Below are 19,152 nucleotides of genomic sequence, written 5' to 3' on the forward strand. Positions count from 1 at the left end.
AGTTTCATAACATGTTAGTGTTCCCCGTGTGCTATAAGATGTTAATAATGTGTGTGAGTCTTATACTTAATGTGCTTGAGATTTCTGATTAATATGCGTTTGTGTAATTCTTAATGTGCGTTTTTGTAATGCCTAAGGTGCGTGAGATTTATGCTTAATGTGCGTCACTGTCAACTTAGCATGGGTTGTTGTGTGAGTTTTTAACACTTTAAATTGCATTATTTGTGTGCTTAATGTGCGTGAATTTTGTGATTAAGGTGTTTCATTCTTGTTCCTAAGATGTGTGAGTCTTATACTTAATGTGCCCTGAGATTTCTGATTAATGTGCGTTGTGTAATGCTTAATGTGCGTATCTGTAATGCCTAGTGTGCGTGAGTTTTATACTTAATGTGCGTCAGTGTCTACTTAGTGCAAGTTGTGTCAAATGTTAAAAGTTTAAATTGAATGATTTGTGTGCTTAATGTGCGTGAGTTTTCTGGTTAATGTGTGTGAGTCTTGTTCTTAAAATGTGTGAGTTTTGTTCTTAATTTACTTGATTGTTTATTTAATGTGAATTGTTGTTAAAACTTAAGGTACATGTATTTTTGTAGAAAGACACACCCATATTAATTGTACAAGTTAAGTTTGCATTTTTATTTATTTACTTATTGATTTTTTTACTTCATATCTGATATTTTTTGTAGGCGTGAATTTGCTTTTAAACATGGAGAGAAACGTTTACTGATGATTGAGTTGAGGTCATTGAGGAAGGGTGAACGTGTAGAAGCTGGTGTTTTGGATACTTGGGTTTTAATTCTAAATAGCATGGAGACCTACACCTTTAAGTATCCTAACAAAAGAAGATTCTTTTCTCAACAACACCAGTTGTAAGTTATTTTATTATTGATTTACGATTTCATGCCATTAACAAATTTCTTGAGCACATACTGCATTCCTGACAAGATCATACTCCTGTAGGCATCTTCTATTGTGTATAAACCAGCTGCATACAATACTGATCAACTGTATGAAAAGTTTCAAGAAAGTGTTAATCATGACATTGACACTGCTACTGTGACCCTACAAACTATCGTTTGGTAAATTAAATTCTACATACTTACATTACATTTGAATTTATAACTTCTCCGAACTAACATGTACAAAATGCAGTTCTTTTTCCCAGTCATTGCAACTGATCAAATATATGTCATCTGCATTGATTTGGATGTTTATCAAACATCCATACACATACTTGGCAACTCTTCTGCTGATGGTGCTGGTATTGCCAAATATGGTGATATACCATTTCTTTTGGTGAGTACTAAGTCACACATTTTAAAACATTTTATGAAGTGTAGTTTTTTCTGTTTTTAATGCTTTTCTATTAATCTGCAGAAAGACTACTTTGTGAGATATTTGAACCAGAGGGATTCATACAGTGCTGCAAACAGACTAAAAAAGATTACACCTCAGCGAATGCTAATGCAATGGAGTGATACCGAGAAGAAAGACGATTCTGGAGTATTTACAATGTGCATCATGCAAACATACATGGGAGATGACAGTAGTAAAAATAAACAATCAGATCTTGCAGACCTCAGGGTCAAATACATAACAGCAATTTTAACTGCTGAAATCAATGAACTGTCTTGATTAAAGGCTGGTATTAAAGACGAAAAATAGTGAATATTTTTTAGTGTTAAAGGTTTTATGACATTACAGTAGTTCAACATCTTGATATAAACTCCTTTGGTTTTCAAACACATTAATATATATTTTCACGCAAATTATATGTGGCATGGACGCATATTAAAAATCACCTTATTAATTAATACAAATGATAATCATAATATGCGTCCACTTAGCATTGAACGTGCTTTATAAAAAATTTAATGTGCGTTCATTTTCGTCATAAATAAGTAATTGAATAAAATAAAGAAAAAAAATAAACATAAAAACTCTTAACATGTTTATAAAACAAAGTTAATATGTGTTGATATTCGGTATAAAAATTACATTACAACTTGCGTAAGTTCATATCTTACTGTGCGTTCATTTACATAATAAAATAACGTGGAAAATAATAATTATTAAAAACAAATATAAAAAAAAAGAATACAAATTCAAATAAATTAATGTGCGTTCAAATTCACCATTAAATGCGTGTCATTAAAGTACAACATGCGGGACCTCAAATCTTGATGTGCGTTGAGTTGAGTACCAATTAAAATAAATCATCTCTCATAACTCTTTAATATGCGTCTCATATCCCTTTAATATGTGTGTCAGATCTCTTTAATATGCGTCTCTTATATGTTTAATATGCGTCTCATATATCTTTCATGAGCGTCGGTCCGTCTAACACTTACTATGCGTGCACGTATTACGCAGTGTGCTTCAAAAATATAACTTAACGTGCTCCATTTTCATAACCAAATAAACAAGATCAGTTTTCTGAGATGAAAAAGAACAAATGTAGATCCACGACAAATAAATACAATATAGCGACAGAGAATGGAAAAAGATTTGGAAACAACAACAATGGACACCGCAATGCTAAACGACTGGGAGAAGATAGACAACTGAACGATTCTTTGAAAAACAAAAACAAAGTCGCCGGCAATGCGAACGACGATGGAGAACAGCGATGAAAGTTAATTTATTCAAAATTACTAATTTGTCCCTCCGTACGCGAATACAAGAAAAATACGTGAATTTAGATCTTTGAGATCAACGGTGAAGATATTTTAACTTATCTTTACAACAGCACATCCACACCTAATAGTGCCAAGCGCACCAGAACCCGAACCTAATATATATATATATATATATATATATATATATATATATATATATATATATATATATATATATATACAAACAATAGTGTTGATACAGCTCATTCTTATTTTCCTCACACTCAAAACCCTCTTGTCCTGCCCATAGAATGTACGTAGACTGAAGCTGTTGAGGGTGACTTGTAATCTCGGCCTGATCTAGAAGCCTGTCGTGTGCATGCTTGCATGGGGCTGGGAATTCACCTGAATGAGAAGTATGTATAGAATTATTTGAAGTACTGTGGAACCATACATTACGGAGGCATCTGATGCAAGAAGCCGAGGAATGAAGAAGCCAACCAAAGATGACACATAAGTGGACATGGCTTCGTTGGTCGGAGAAGAAGAAGTCATACTTGCAATATATGGAGTAATAATTAATTTATTGTAGTAGTTTTCACTCGAATTTGAACTGAAACAATGCAACATGGTGGGACTATGTTTCTTAGATCACATAAGGGATTTTAGAGTGCCAACGACTACGTACAGTTGGGACATTGTTGTTCTTGGCTTCTTGTATCAAAGCATGTGCAAGAAAATTTGGTTTGATTAATGCAGGCCAGGTGAGGGTTATGCATATATAGCATAATTAAGTAGGATGGGTAGAGATGGTTTGGAAATTCATCAATATGATGCAGGTCGAGTTTGTGCATGATTTCAAAGTGTGTTTAATAGCTATAATGTTTAGTGCGTGATTAATTTGGGCGGCTTCAGTGCAAGATTTGATCCTGATATATGTCTATAGAACTCGTGATCGTTGACAAAGCATTCAACTGATGAAGACATGGGAAACATGACTCAGTTACGTATCATGCAATTATTAGGTGAAGTGTTATTCCCCAACACGTTGAACAACAAGGTGATCGAGACTATGTTTCTTAGACTACATTAGAGATTTGACAACGAATTCAAATTTTTTTAGATCGTCATGGTTGGCTGGTGACGGCCCGGACAACCATGGTCGTCCATGGCCGTTTTGGAACCAGGGGCGACAGCCATGACCATCGCCCTTGTTCCCGGCCGTTTTTGATGGTCCAGATATGCACCTCATGTTGACAGCCGTGGCTGTCCTCTGGCCCAGAAACCCGTTGACTAATTTTATTTTTATTTATTATTTTTAATAATAAATAAAAAGTTTTTTATAGAATAAAAATAAAAAAATATTTTAAAAGTGACATGTGTCACCTTGGGATGAATTAAACCTGCTATACATGTTCCTTTAGACTCAATTGAGCTATTTTACAGGTTTAGAAGATCTGAATGGAGCTTTTTTTTTTCTTTTTTTCTTTTTTTTTTTTTTTTTTACTTAGGGGACCTAATTGCACTATCTTAAAAAAAAAAAAAAAAAAAAAAAAAAAAAGAAGATGCTAAATTAAATACTCATAAAAATATATGGATTAACACACTCAGATTCTTTGGCGAGACTTGAATCATAGAGAGGATGTGCTACTAATACAAAAGAATTAACTTTGAATTTGATCAAATTTAAACTATCAATGCATTTAAGGTGAGGATTACCAAATTAAAACCAATTCCGCACTAAATCTTCTAGCCCATGATTCAGGCAAAGCATTATTTTTTTTTTAATCCTTGGTTAAACACGATCCTTAGTTAAACAAAAAGATGTAAAAATGGTTGGAAGTTAAAAGGTATATAGACTAAAGAAACTATATAAGAAAATTACAAGAAAATAGTTAATATAGAAAGTTAGAATATTCTTTAAATAAAATTAACTTACACTAGGAAAAATTATCCAGCATGAGTCTTTTACTCAAGAAGATTTGCGGAGAAAAAGTGTAGTTTACTATCAAGCTATTCTTAATCTCGAAGTAAAATATGCATAGACATAGATAAGGGAGTGACGAGATTGACCTGAAACCTACTATCGGTTGTTGAAAAAAACTGTAATTTACTATCAAGGTACACTCTTAATCTCGAAATAAAATATTCATTATTGGATATAGACTGTATAGGTGCTTTGAAGAAAAGCTTGATAGTAACCAAACCCACAATTGAAGAAGAATGAGGAACTGCCAATTAGACAAGCATTATCCATGGTCACCCTACACATGCTTCAGTACAAGAAGGCAAGAACAACACTACCCAACCGTAGTTAGTGGCACTTTGCAAATCTCTAATGTAGTCTAAGAAAAATAGTCTTACATTGTTGTTCGACGTGTCGGAGAATAACACTCCACTCACGCTAATAATTGCATGATACGCAACTGAGTCATGCACTCTATGTCTTTACCATCTGAATGCTTTGTTAGTGGTTGCGAATTTTGTAGACATGTCAGGATCAAACGAGACGTGTAGGAAATTGAGTTATTGTTAGGCCTAATAATGCCGAGGAGGTCATGACATATGCCATCAATGCGCACTTTGGGAATGGATGGTGCACTATGTCAAATGAAAGGGTTACACTGGCTTCGTGTCCTCCAATTGGGTTTGGAGCTTCAAATCCTTCAGGAAAATGCAAAGCAAACATCTAACTCAATTTTTGGCACATCTTGTTTGATCCTCAATTATACAAAACCCGACACTACTAACAGAAACATTCAACTCATGAAGACTTGCAATGCATGCATGGCCCCGACTGTGTATCATGCAATTACTAGGTGAAATGTTATTCCCCGACATGTATGTCAAATAATGCAACATGGTGGGACTATGTTTCTTAGACCAACACAAGGGATCTTGATGTCTATGACAGAATGCGCGACCTCTGACAAAGCATTATATTCAACTGATGAAGACATGGAAAACATGACTCAGTTTACATATCATGCAATTACTAGGTGAAGCATTATTCCCCGACACGTCGAACAACAAGGTGAGACAATGTTTCTTACACTACCTTAGAGATTTGCAAACTGCCAACGACTATATTTGGGGTAGTGATATTCTTGCCTTCTTGTATCGAAGCATGTGCAGGGTGACCATGGATAATGCTTATCAAATTAGTCGTTCATCATTCTTCTTCAATTGTGGTTTGGGAGCATATCATTGTGCCTTACTCTCTCCAAACATACCCTTCCTCCCATGGGCGGAGCCATAAAATTTTTTTAGTGGGGGCAAATATTAAAACAAAAGAGATAATTTTAAAAAATAAATAAAACACATAGGAAACATAACTAGAAATATTGTTGGATATAGATGAAAAATAAAATATATCAAAACGTTATAAAAACAATCATAACAAAACACATTATGTATCACACATCTCATTATTATTATATTACAAAAATGATAATGGTTAGATATGGTGAAAAAATATATTTAAAAAATGACCATTGTTGGTTATGGGTGAAAAAATAAAATACATAATAAATGTAAGTAAAACTAGCAAGCACTACACATGACCTTACATAAGTTGCACGCATACCTTACCAACTTGACTAACTTATCTTTTCGTTACTTTTATATATATTTTATAATTATACCTAAACATGTACTCTATATATATATATATATATATTATATATATATATATATATATATATATATATATATATAATTACTAGGGCTATATATGGGGGTGGGGTGGGGGAGGGGGGCAGCTGCCCCACTATAGCTCGACTCATGCATCCTCCCTCATGATCGGACCTATTAGATCGACTAGCCCTGTTAGCTAGGTATATATATTTACTAATTTATTTCAAAATTATGCTAAACCAAGATCATGTGTTAAAAATTAAATATTGTCCAATAGGTACCACCCATTAAATATGCATGCATGAACATATACTTAAAAAAAAACAATAAATAAGTATAATAATAATATTAAACTAGAAAAAGTATTTCGTATTAGTGATATAATTAGAAAAATATTGGTAGCTGGTATGTATATTGGCTACCATTTCTATTTTAAAAGTCATCAATACAAATATTCTTCATAGTTTAATATTATTTATTCCTCTATTTCTTTTATATTTTATGTTTTTATTTTCAGATAGGTGAAATTATTAGTTGAAAATGCATCTGCTGCTGTGTGTTGTAGCTATGTTCTTAATTTCTCAAAGGTTGAGTGAATGATTGTGTTTTAGTTGTGAGAATGTGTTTTAGTTGTGATTAATTTATGTGTCTTAGCTTCAATGTTGGTTGGGTGCAAGATTTGTGCAATTGACTTATCGCAGCGCGTTGATTCTGCTGTTCCGCTAGCATAATATCTAGTTTGGCCAACAATTGTTTCTGAAAATGAGAAAGTTCTTCCTCAGCTGGATTAGCACCAGAACCATCAGCCTCATCGAACATCTGCTCCACCTCCTCATTAGTGCCTACATCCTCAGTTGCTGATGTCCTTAGGCGTTTGCCTGTTTGTCCTAGCAGTGATCTCTTCAAAGTATTCCCCACTGCGGAAGGATGTTAACATAGATTTTTTAATTCAAAAATTAAAAGAAAAAAAATTAATGGAAAAGACTATCAATCCGAATAAAAAGCCAGTTAACTCACAGACCTCAGTTTCCATCTCCAATCACAGGTTCATCATCTTCGATTCTCACTATCGACTAGTTCTGAACTCACAATTTCACCATCGAGTAGTTCTGAACTCACAACCCCTAACCAATGCTATTGACACCAACTTTGTAATTTCTTTGCCATTTTCTTCTCTGCCTTTGATTTGATGCAAAGGAAAATATGGTGGGTAGGGACTTGCTATTTGCTATCTAATCGCAAATTATTCTGGGACCCCTGTCACCCGGGCCCACATTATTTTATATATATATATATATATATATATATATATATATATATATATATAAAGCATTATACCCGTGCGATGCACGGTCTAGAAATTATATTTTAATTTAAAATGTTAATGTAATAAACGAAGCGAATGTATATGTCAAATTAAATTATACACATGACCTCGCAAAAGGTTATCAGTGGATATTAAAACAGTAAAAAAATCTTGTAAGTAGGTAATCTTATTATTTAGAAAAACAATAGATAAGAGTTATAATATTAATGTTTAAAATTAATATTTTATTTACTAATTATTAAAAATTTCATGGTAAACCGCATTAGTGGTTGAAGTACAACTCTTATTAAGATCATTACAAATTTAAATTTTTAGTCCCTTAGGGTTGCTAACTCTAGACGCGGTCACATACAATTGGTCGTGTACTTCATGCATTGTCACCAGTCATTATTTTGGCATCAATAACATGGTCGAACAATCTTGTAATAACCAATCTCGTACCATTGCATAAGCCTATTGAGTGATTTATATTCCACAACAACACTACAAATGATGCAACTTTCAATGTTAAGGCATGGTTTGGAATACTCGATGCTCGCAACTCATTAAGAAACTCTAGAGTCTGGACGTTTCCATTTTGATCATTGATCTTAAATATTTGTGGGGCATTTCCACTGTTTAATTTATACACTTGTCAACCTTGCCACCTATTGAAATAAAACATAACATATTGTTATGTCCTAATGTTTTCCAAGAAACTTGTCCCTTTTTTACTTTTTACAAAGAATAGGTCATATAATTTGCTTGGAGGGATGATCATTATTGACGGTAACTTAATCTTTCTATTAGAACAACATAGTGTTATTAATGTTTAGGACGATAGATAGCAAATCCACTAAACTCGAAGAACTTTAGCTGGCATTAACTCATTACAAATAATACTAGAAAAGGAAGGGTGATTACTAGGTTCAAATACAATCATTTTTTATTTTTAATATATTACAAATTTATTATATATAAATTTATTATATTTTGATATATATATATATATATATATATATATATATATATATATAATTATTCTTAATGTACTATAACTCAATATATTAAAGTTGAACATACATTAATAATCAATCTTAGTGTCGGTATAAATTTACTGTAATGGTGTACATTGTAGTATTGTATATTTGCCAAGGGATGGCAGTCATGGCACCACCCAAGTTTAGATTTTTTAATTTTTTTTTGAAGTCTTGATTTTTTAAAAATACGATTAGGGGTTAGATCAGTTATAAGTTATAACAAAGTGATAATTAGTTTGGAGTATAACCGCTTCACCGCTTCTATAAAATCTTTCTACAAAATGGCTCAAAGCTCATAATCGCAAATTTGCTGTGTCCATTTCCCCCCAAAATTCCCCACAATCGCTAACTGCTATCGCAACGATGTCGTCGGAGGCTGCGGAGGAGAAGAAGGTGACGGTGAGAAGTTCCGATGGAGAGGTGTTCGAGCTGTCGGAGACTGTGGCTCAGCAGTCGGAAACTTTAAAGCACATGATCAGAGACGATTGCGCCGAGAACTGCATTCCCCTTCCGAACGTTACCGGAAAGATCCTCGCAATGGTGCTTGAATACTGTAAGAAGCACGCCGTGGTTTCGAGTGTGAATGAGCTTATTTCATTCGACATAGACTTTATTAGAGTCGACCAGACTACTCTCTGCGACCTGATACTGGTAATTTTATGATTCTGAAGCTTTAAAATCATTTATATTCCCCAAGTTTGTTTGTTGTGATTACATTATTTGTATTTGCATTGCATATCGATGATTATTAGCTTGCTTATTACTGTGAAATAGTAGGAACTCTACGCTAGTTGCTTCGTTTTGACTGTTATGTTTTAACTGTTCTTGATTTTAGCTCAGATCTCTCCGTTTCATGAAAGGCTGGTTTCTTGATTACTAGAAGTTGTGTTAGGTGTAATTGATTAGGTAGTATACTAATTTTGAATTTTCTCCTCTTCATTCCCATAAAAAGAAGATAGTTATACCACTGAATGCTAAATGATGTTAGTGTTCAACTGATGTAGTATTTGATTGTTGTTTTCTGTTGACATGCAAGTATAGATGATGAATAACAATTGTTATTAAAGCATATCGGACACTTGAAAGCTCTATTGCAAAACATTGAAACAATTGTGCTAGTTTTAAGAGCTGAGTTTATCTTCTTTTTCTTCTTCTTTTTTTTCCTTGTGGAAAAAAAAAACAAAAGAAAATGAATACTTTGTGTTCAGACTGATATGGCATATGATTGGTGTTTTCAGCTTATTCTATTGTGACATTCAAGTATGGATGACAAATGACAATTGTTATTCAAGCATATCAGTACATGGTTAGCATCATGACATCATCTACTGTAGCTAAGATGACACTTGAAATCTCCATTGCAAAACATTGAAACAGTTGTGCTAGCATAGTTTTGAGAGTTGAGTTTATTGTTTTTTTTTTTTCTTTAATTGTGAAAAAAGTTAATGAATACGTTAGTATTCAGACTGATGTGGTATATGATGGGTGTTTTCAGCTGATTCTCTTGTGACATCTGACATGTAAGTATAGATTATGAATAACGATTGTTATTCAAGCATATCAGTACATGCTTAGCCTCATCTACTGTAGCTAAGATGATTATCACACTTGGAACTACTGGAAAACATTGAAATAGTTGCTAGTCTTGACTCTTTAGAACTGAGTTCATCTTATTATTTTTCTTGTGAAAAAAATTAATTAATACTTGGTTCCCTTTTTAAACTAAAAGGTAGTGCAATGATGAGTTTCTTCATTTCAAATGTTTAGCCTGGTGGTTTTTATGATTAAAATTGTATCAATGATTACATTTTATGATGAATGTAATACTTATGTTTACTTTAGTTTTTAGTTTTCCTTTCTCCCTTCTCTGTTTTCTGTTTTTCAAATGTAAGTAAATGCATTTTCTGTCTTTTTGTTCTTTAATTTTCCATTCTCCCCCCTGTTAGTAATTAAACAGTACATATTATCCTTATGATTGTTATTTGATCTTTTAGGCTGCGAACTACTTGTGTATTAGGGGCCTTTTGAAACTGAGTTGCTCAACTTGGCGGAAACGATCAAGGTCTATTCTCCGGAAGAATTTTGCAAGAATGGTAATCTCCACAAGAGATCCACACAAGCCCTTTAACATCTTGCATAAATTTACCCCCGAGAAGAATGACAATTTCCAGAAGAGATACTCGCAAGATATTTAACATCATGGATGACTTTACCCCCGAGGAGGAAGAGGAGATCTGTCGGGAGAACCAGTGGGCTTTTGAGTGATATGCTATAACTCTCTCCATTTATGGCTGGTTCTGAGTCATGCCTGCAGATGCTGCTGGATAGTTGGTTTTAATCATTTGTTTGATTCACTGAATGCTATATTTCATGATCGTACTGTGCCTTTGTTCTTACATATTGACACTATCCTGAATTCTGTTCCTTTTGGTGATCTCTATGAACTTGCTATGGAAAATATAGTGCTTATAGCATATGCTAAGCAGCTTAGAAAAGATTATATTAGGAGACTTACTGCAGGCTCCCCAGTGGCTTTGTTATAGGTTTTGTGTTACCAAATGAAGCACTTGCAACTGGAATTTTAGATCATAGTTGAACTGCGTTCAACTTTGTACCACATTACGAGTCTGGAAAATTGAAATTTGTCTATTTAGAAAACCCCCAGTTACTATATATATGCAATCGATGATATAGGCCATATCCACACAGTTGTGGACTATCATAATACGCCTCAAATATGTATATTGTCAAATGATCATGTAATATAATTAAAATGATACGTTAGTTTTGTTATAATGAACCTATTGTATGTATAAAATGAGTTTGAATAGTAAAGAGCTTATATACAGATATGCATTTTATCAAATATGAATGTGTTTTGGATGCGTATAAAATGATACATGAAATTAGTGTGTGAGAAAAATGAAATTAAAACAGAGCTCATACCATGGTCCATTTCAAAGATTTACCTACTATATAAGAATGCACACAGAATAAACTCTATTTATGTGCAATAACCTCCAAATCATTGGTAACAATTGGACCTATAATCTTTTGTTACCCGAAAAGGCTAGAATATGTCATTTTATGCAATCGTTATACCCTACACCACGGCGCGCGTAGCACTGCGCCGCGCGCCTCCCAAAACGACGTCGTTTTGGGAGGCGCGGTAGGAAGTTGTTGTGATTATGTATATTTGTTCCTACAATTATGTATATTTGTTCATACAATTATGTACATTTTTTATACAATTATGTACATTCTTTTTATACAATTATGTACATCTGAATCATGAAATTGTTGTGTATTATGTCAAGAGTTGATGTGTATTATGATAAAAGTTTATGTTTATTATGTATTATGTTAGATTATGTGTATTATCTTTTAAAAAAGAATATGTATATTTTGTTATATAATTATGTACATTCATGTATACAATTATGTGTATTCTAGTATAACATTATGTACATTTTTTAACATGAGTTTTTTTTAAGAAAAATTATATTAATTGCCAAACACTGGGACGGGAAATTTCAAAAATAAAAATAAAAATTGAAACGACGTCGTTTTGCATCTGAGCGCACAATGCAACGCGCACCGTGGTGCAGGATATAAATTGCCCATTTTATGTTAATAGTTGCTAGCCATCTACAATTGGCTCAATCGGGAACCACCTATTAGGCTTCAAGGCAGCTGGAAGTGGCCCTCTACAATGCATCCAAGAACCACTACGTACGCAGTTCGAGAAGCCCTCGCGTGGATCAAAGATCGTGGCCTGACTGGTGTGCGAGTGGAGTCGCCGAGTCGGACTGTTTACTTCTTTATGTTATTACGAACTACTAGTATTTGACCCGTGCGCTGCACGGTATGTAAATTAAAAAGTATTAATTGTGTGTATGTTATGTTACAATTTGTGTGAACTAATGCGGTTAAAATTTATATACTACATCTAGAGTTGGAGTCAAAATAGCATGATTATGAAAATAGTTGAAATCAGTGTTACCACTACAAAACATAAGAAATGTGCTATCAACAATTGTACCAATGGGATCATCATTACAGTGCAACAAAAAATGGTCGGGAATAGTAATATCGACTTCACCGTCAGATGAATTCCCAACTACTCCATCACCAATATTTGCAATCCGCAATGATTGTGTAACAAATAAGTTATCATTTACAAAAATAAGCCACCACCCAACGATTAATTAAAAGTAATAACTACAAATTAAAAATATTTAAGTATAACAAATTTTACTTGGAGGATTGTGTCATTCTAGATTTTCAGAGCAAAACTATACTCCCACACCAAGTAAAATTTGCTATACTTAAATACTTTTAATTTGTAATTATTACTTTTAATTAATCGTTGGGTGGTGGCTTATTTTTGTAAATGATAACTTATTTGTTACACAATCATTGTGGATTGCAAATATTGGTGATGGAGTAGTTGGGTATAGTACAATTACCCTTCATTAACTGTTTATAATTATATTAAATAAGCAAATGTTAATAATAAAATATATTATTATGATATGAATCTATCGCATGGAAACTTTTTCCCATATATGTGTGTGTGTGTGTATTTAACTTTTTTTTTTCAACGAAAAACATGTTTTATTGGCGACGAATAGCCCGATGCGTGGCAAAACCCCTTACATCAAAAAATAAGGCCAGCTTAGCCGCAGAAGGCAGTGAGTGTAAAGTATGAAAAATTTTTGAAGTGTTAAAACCGAGGCCAGCTGTTGCAAGAGCGTCCGCAACGTGATTGGCTTCCCTGTAAATATGTCGAATACTGGAACCCCATAAACTAAGAGTGGATCGAACGTAAGAAACTGCTGGCTCAATTCTCCAAGGAATCCTTGTATCGTGCGCAGAGATCAAGTTGGCAAGAGAGAGAGAGTCGACTTCCACAGCAAAAGGAGCCATGGCAAAGGCAGCACACCATTGTACAGCCAGCTGAAGAGATAGAGTTTCCGCTTCCATGGCTGACGAGGCCTCAAAGCGGAAGCATAAGCCTACAATCAGTTGGCCACGAGATCCCCGAACGCATGCTCCACCCGCTGCCCCAGCATCCGAAAAAATAGCATCTGTGTTTAATTTCAATCTTCCTTCGGGTGGGTGAAGCCATTTTACCCAAATTGTTGTACGCTGCAGCGGGGCAGCAAAGCCCGTAACGAGACCAGCCGATACAAGGAAGTCACCATTGCCCCCACTCTTTTTAATCGGGTGAGACAGAGATATTAAAAAGGCCTCCCTCTTAATCATGTGAATGGAGCCGGCTGGTGAAAAAGCAGTACCCTCGTGAAGGCAGACATTGTAGGCCTTCCATAGGAACCATAAGATGAGGCAGGGGAGCAGTTGCGCATAAAACATTGTAGCAGATCTGGCTGGAGCCAATAACCACCATGAGTGACACTGCGAACGTATCGAGCTGGCAACGGCCCTCGACAATGCAAAAATATCAGCAAAATAAATCCAGACATCTTGTACGCTAGCACAACTGAGGAGGCAGTGATCTAGACTGGCAGAATCCCTCCGGCAAAATGGGCATACCGAGGGCATTGAAAAACCAAACCGCTGTAGAGTATCTGGAAACGGCAGCAAACGGCGTAGCAATCTCCACATGAAAATAGACACTTTTGAAGGCAGCCCCCCGCCCCAGATACAGGAGGCGGAAAGACAGCGACCACCTGTCGGTCGAAGCGCATTGTATGCTGAATGATTTACTAGACGCCATCTTTTTCTCGGAGGGACAATATGCGGCTGTTTGAGGGGCGCTGGTTCATTCTGATGGCCAGTGGGAGCATCACGATGAATTGAAGATTGAGAACGGCATTCTGAGTCCTGATGCCCAAATTTTCGGCACCCCAAGCAATATGGTGGTACAAATTCATGGACTATCCTCTGCGTAAAACCTCCGTAAGAGCCATTATTGATCCAGACTTGTTCGACGAGAGGTAAACTTACGTTGAGCTCCACACACACCCTAGCTACCGACGGGCGGTTAGGTACTAAGGTGGAGGTGTCGACTTTAAGGGGGTTGCCCACCAGATTAGCAATCGAGTAAATGGCCCGCTTGTCGTGGAGATGAGCCGGCAAGCCTTCCAACGCTAGCCAAACAGGAATAATGGGAGACTCAACATCCGGGCGAAAATCTGGCGTCCAGCGAAAGACTCGCATGAGGGATCCCTTGATCGACCATGTCTTTCGAAGCCAGCAGCGCTGGAAATCGATCTCATGATCAAAGTTTATCAGAATGTGCCTCTGATCGATCAGGCCTAGAGTGAAGGCGCCACCAAAGCCAATTTGGTCAAAAGTCTTGCGAAGATCAGCCATCGGCGGGCGACTTTTTGCGAATTTGCCTACTAGTGCAAAACGAAACTTCTCAGAGAATTGTTGTACGTCGTCGTCTGAGAAGGAGACCGCGGGCATACCCTTATAACGCCTCGGCGGCCGGAGAGGCGAGGATTCAGATGATTTCGATAGAATATCAGCAAAAGTGCGGTGAGGGGGCGCGGCGGCCCCCGGCGGTGCCGCCATCAGAAGCACGCAAAGACAAAGATTGTGTGTATTTAACTTCTGCGGGCTTATAATAAATTTAAATTATATAAAAACGCTTAACGTTAGATAGAGTACTACTTGATTATTGTACATGTGCGATGCACGGATATGACTTATACAGTAATAAAAGTTTAGTAGTTTTTATATTAAATTTGATTTTCATAAAAGTAATCAATTGCAAAAATTTATACTATAGATCCATAATTTCTATACTATAGATCCATAATTTCTATACTGTAGATTCATAGTTTCTAAACTATAAATTCATAATTTCCATACTATAGATTCATAATTTCTATACTATAGATTCATAATTTCTATACTGTATAGTTATCAATTATGAACATATAGTTCAGTGATTTGTGAATACAGAGTTCAACAATTGAGAATATAAATATTGAAAATTATGAACATAGAGTTCTGTAATTGTGAATATAGAGTTCAAAAATTATGAATTTATAATATAGAAATTATGAATCTATAATATAAAAAGTATGGATTTATAGTAGAAAAATTATGGATCCAATTCCGTATGTACCATGCATAATGCACACAGTTGCACAACATAATTTGCCTAAAACCACTATACAATTAAATATCTATACACAAACATATATGGAATCTGAGCGTAAATTACAAACTATTAAAATTAATATTACAAATTATTAAAATTTGTAATATTGCAATATTATTAAATTTGGAATATTTGAATTTTATATTGAAATTCAATTTCACAATTAAAGTACAATATAAGATACTAATCAGAACTAATAGCTTAGTTTTCAGAATGAACTAATTTCACTTTTGGTCCGACGACTTTAGAGGTTCTATCATTTTTGATGCACAACTTTAAATTTTTTCAATTTTGGTGTCTAATTTTGTTGTTTTTATCAATTTTGGTCCTTTCGACCAAATTGACAGCGAAATATTGCCGAATTTTACATTTTAGGGGCAAAATCGTCATCCCAAAGAAAAATATTCAATATCTAAACAAAAGAAAAATCATGTTAAGAGAAATATAAGAGTTTGGCAATCGTCGATGCTATAAATCTCATAGATCTGTGTCTAGTTTCTGTCCGTCTTCTCAATTATTCTCATCGATCAAACACCTATAGATATGATTTTAGAGTGATTTTGTTTAGATATTGAAGATGTTTCCTTAGGATGACGATTTTACCCCTAAAAATATAAAATCCGGCAATATTTCGTCGTCAATTTGGTTGAAAGGACCAAAATTGATAAAAACAACAAAGTTAGGCACCAAAATTGAAAACTTTTAAAGTTGTGCACCAAAAGTGATAGATCCTCTAAAGTCGTGGGACCAAAAGTGAAATTAATTCTTTCTAGAATCATCTTCACTCTCACTCACTGCACCTCTGCATCTCGCCTCTCTTAAGCTCACAAACTAAGAACTCTCTAGACACTCCTCACAATACTTAAGCTAAGTTTAGTGATTTACACACTACATATTTTCCATTGGAGATCTACCTCTACTGCTTTTTTTTTTTCTTTTTTTTTTCTTTTTTTTTTTTTTTTAAGTTAGGGTTCTTTCCTAGCTAATCTCTGAGAAGCAATCCAGAAATTCCAACTGTCTGAGTGGTTTTGTCAGGTATATTAGATTGAAGAAGATGAATATGGCCTACCAAATCTGGAAAATTCAAGACGCAGGTTCGTTTGATATATGGGTCTGTTCTGATGGTCATAAAATTGGTAATATTTTTCTCAAATTGAAAAATTTTCTGGTTTAAGGGGATAATTGCATGCATTCGAATCTGGATAGTCCACTGTAAACTCCTTCATCTCATCTTGAATCTATATATATTTTTAATAGATTTAGTTTAGTTCTCTCATACAATGATCGTATTCACCATTCATCAACTCCAAAGCTATGAATTTTTACGGCTTATCTTATGGGCAGCCATTGATGATCTAATTAAACCTCGGGTTTGCAGTGAAATTATCCACGTTAGATTCGGCTTGAACCTTCGGATCAACTGTTTCCTGTTCATGTTTGTGTTGTTGTTGTTTCAGCTATTATTATTGGTTATGTAGGCTGGGTTGATGATGATTTTTCTACAGTTCATCGGGATGGAGGGACCCGACCCGGGGCAAACTCCCGGTCTGCAGCCATGGCGGTATGGTTTCTCCATTACCAAATCTGAGCTTATTTTCTGCTCCATATAATTTCAAAAATTAAACTCCATATAGGCATTTTGCTCATAGTATTTTAATTATGTTAGAGTCACTTGGAACTGCAACTCTTGATTTTGGAGTACATATATATAGTTGGTTTGATGTATTTGGAAAACTGTGTCTTAATTATTAATATTAATAATATTTTAAAATACAATTGTCACCGTGCCTCTATCTCTGTCAATCCATCGGTTCCATTTCCAGAAGGTTCACTTTACCTTCATCGTCTCTGCGCTTTCTGTTTCGTCACTCTGAAACTCCACCATTTTAGCTCGAATCCTACTCCATACCACACAGCTCGCTTGCGATTCTTGTCAATCGCAAGAGCATATGGTCGTATATCATAGTTTTCGTGGTTTTTTCAAGCCCTATTTTAGATGTGTAGATTGTAGCAGTTTCCTGAAATTTTCTAAGTTGAATCTTGCAGCCAAGGTAAGTTTTATACTATATCATTCTATTAATTTATATTCTATGAAACAAATCATCCTAATTTTATTAGATACAGGCAACCCTAACAGTTTAAGCTTGATTTCTACATGATCAATACATCCCAAGTCCTCTTAGAGTATGGATCTTTGGAAATAGTGACTTGGAAAGCACATGCAGATCATTTTTGTGTATGAATTTCTTACAAAGGTGGGTATGTTCACTATTTGGAGGTGTATTTGCTGGAGTGGCCGGTTTTATACTCCGATTACCTACAAAATACTTTCAATTTCTTGGTGGAATTGCTCATAGCATTAGACTTTCTTAGTAATGATAGTATGATACTAAAAGTTTTGTCCCACCTTTAATGTGCATGATTGAAATTTATCCAAGTTGAATTATCAGGTTAAATTTTATCTACTTGTACTTTCTTTTGTCGCACATCTAATTGCATAGTGTTTCACATCTACTTTATATATGTGATACTTGTATGTTTTGTCTGTTGTGTGTCCTGCTTATTTACTAACATCACATCCTAGTTTTTGCAAATGATGAAATTTACTTTTGATGCTATATACAGAATACTTATTAAGTTCTCTACTATGGACCGCAGAATGCTTACCTAACACTGAGTAGGAGTCTGAATATGGATCTTTGAAATTATCACGTGTATCTTTAAATTGAAGTTCATGTACCCCAATCACAATGAGCCTGGGTTGCTACTATCCAATCACTTATCCATCTCAGAACGATTGAATTGCAAGTAGAAAACTGTAGTTTTTGTTTCAATTTCTATTGTTTGTACTTTGAAGATATACTATTAGAGTCTTTATGACACACTATTTTGATTTCTACCTTTGCAACATAGTTCATACTATTATTCTACTCAGTATTTAAGTGCTTACTGTGTGTCATGCAGTTCAGAGTAACATCCCTTTGTAGTTTTTTTTAAATGATACTGCCAAATTCTGATTTTATATACAGAATATTCCCTAAGTTGTCTATGCTGAAGAGCACAGCATGCGTACGGAACACTGAGTAGTAGTAGGATGTATTGATCTGTTTATTTATCACACATGTATTTTGAAATTTAAGTTGATGTAAACTTTGCACAATTTGTTTTTCCAAGTTTCTACTTTTACATTCACAGTACACACTATTACAGACTGGGTTGCTGATATCAATATGGTACCTCATCTTTTCTTTCACAGTATAATATATACTATTATAGACTTGATGACACTTTATAATTTTGCTCCCTACATACTTTTGACATAGTATGTGACTACATTCTCTTCTTAAGTAATTACTGTTTCTTGTAAGTATAAAGTGTAGAGTTAGATATCTATTTCAATTTTCAAGATTCTTCTCC

The 19,152-nt window shown here is 34.6% G+C and overlaps 2 protein-coding genes and 1 long non-coding RNA gene across 4 annotated transcripts; all 3 read left to right on the forward strand.

The window, feature by feature from the left end:
* Positions 1 to 683: 683 nt before the first annotated feature.
* Positions 684 to 1,632, forward strand: LOC109183362 (the record flags this gene model as incomplete). The annotated part of the gene is made up of 4 exons (XM_019333443.1): positions 684 to 786; positions 958 to 1,053; positions 1,150 to 1,293; positions 1,375 to 1,632. Coding segments are annotated over 4 exons (601 nt in total), but the record flags the coding sequence as incomplete, so codon positions are not given.
* A 7,248-nt stretch (positions 1,633 to 8,880) lies between these two features.
* Positions 8,881 to 10,862, forward strand: LOC109183364 (SKP1-like protein 1B). Its single transcript, XM_019333445.1, has 3 exons — positions 8,881 to 9,248; positions 10,592 to 10,659; positions 10,769 to 10,862. Exons 1-3 carry the CDS (start codon positions 8,961 to 8,963, stop codon positions 10,860 to 10,862), a joined length of 450 nt encoding a protein of 149 aa, XP_019188990.1. The 5' UTR covers positions 8,881 to 8,960.
* Positions 10,863 to 16,541: 5,679 nt separating this feature from the next.
* Positions 16,542 to 18,605, forward strand: LOC109183363. 2 transcript variants are annotated; one of them, XR_002054529.1, is made up of 3 exons: positions 16,542 to 16,829; positions 17,214 to 17,296; positions 18,361 to 18,605. It is a non-coding gene; the product is annotated as an uncharacterized LOC109183363 (long non-coding RNA). The 2 variants fall into 2 exon arrangements; XR_002054528.1 differs by having other exon boundaries at positions 18,394 to 18,605.
* Positions 18,606 to 19,152: the final 547 nt, after the last annotated feature.

Source organism: Ipomoea nil, unplaced genomic scaffold, assembly GCF_001879475.1.
Source record: "Ipomoea nil cultivar Tokyo-kokei standard unplaced genomic scaffold, Asagao_1.1 scaffold1117, whole genome shotgun sequence".
NCBI classification, from domain to species: Eukaryota; Viridiplantae; Streptophyta; class Magnoliopsida; order Solanales; family Convolvulaceae; genus Ipomoea; species Ipomoea nil.

What these genes read in the sequence shown, in the direction of transcription:
- LOC109183364 (XM_019333445.1), top strand. Translation starts at nt 8,961, where the DNA reads ATGTCGTCGGAGGCTGCGGAGGAGAAGAAGGTGACGGTGAGAAGTTCC. An exon ending in CTCTCTGCGACCTGATACTG is followed by an intron (nt 9,249 to 10,591) that starts GTAATTTTATGA and finishes TTGATCTTTTAG; the next exon opens with GCTGCGAACTACTTGTGTAT. An exon ending in ACTTGGCGGAAACGATCAAG is followed by an intron (nt 10,660 to 10,768) that starts GTCTATTCTCCG and finishes GACAATTTCCAG; the next exon opens with AAGAGATACTCGCAAGATAT.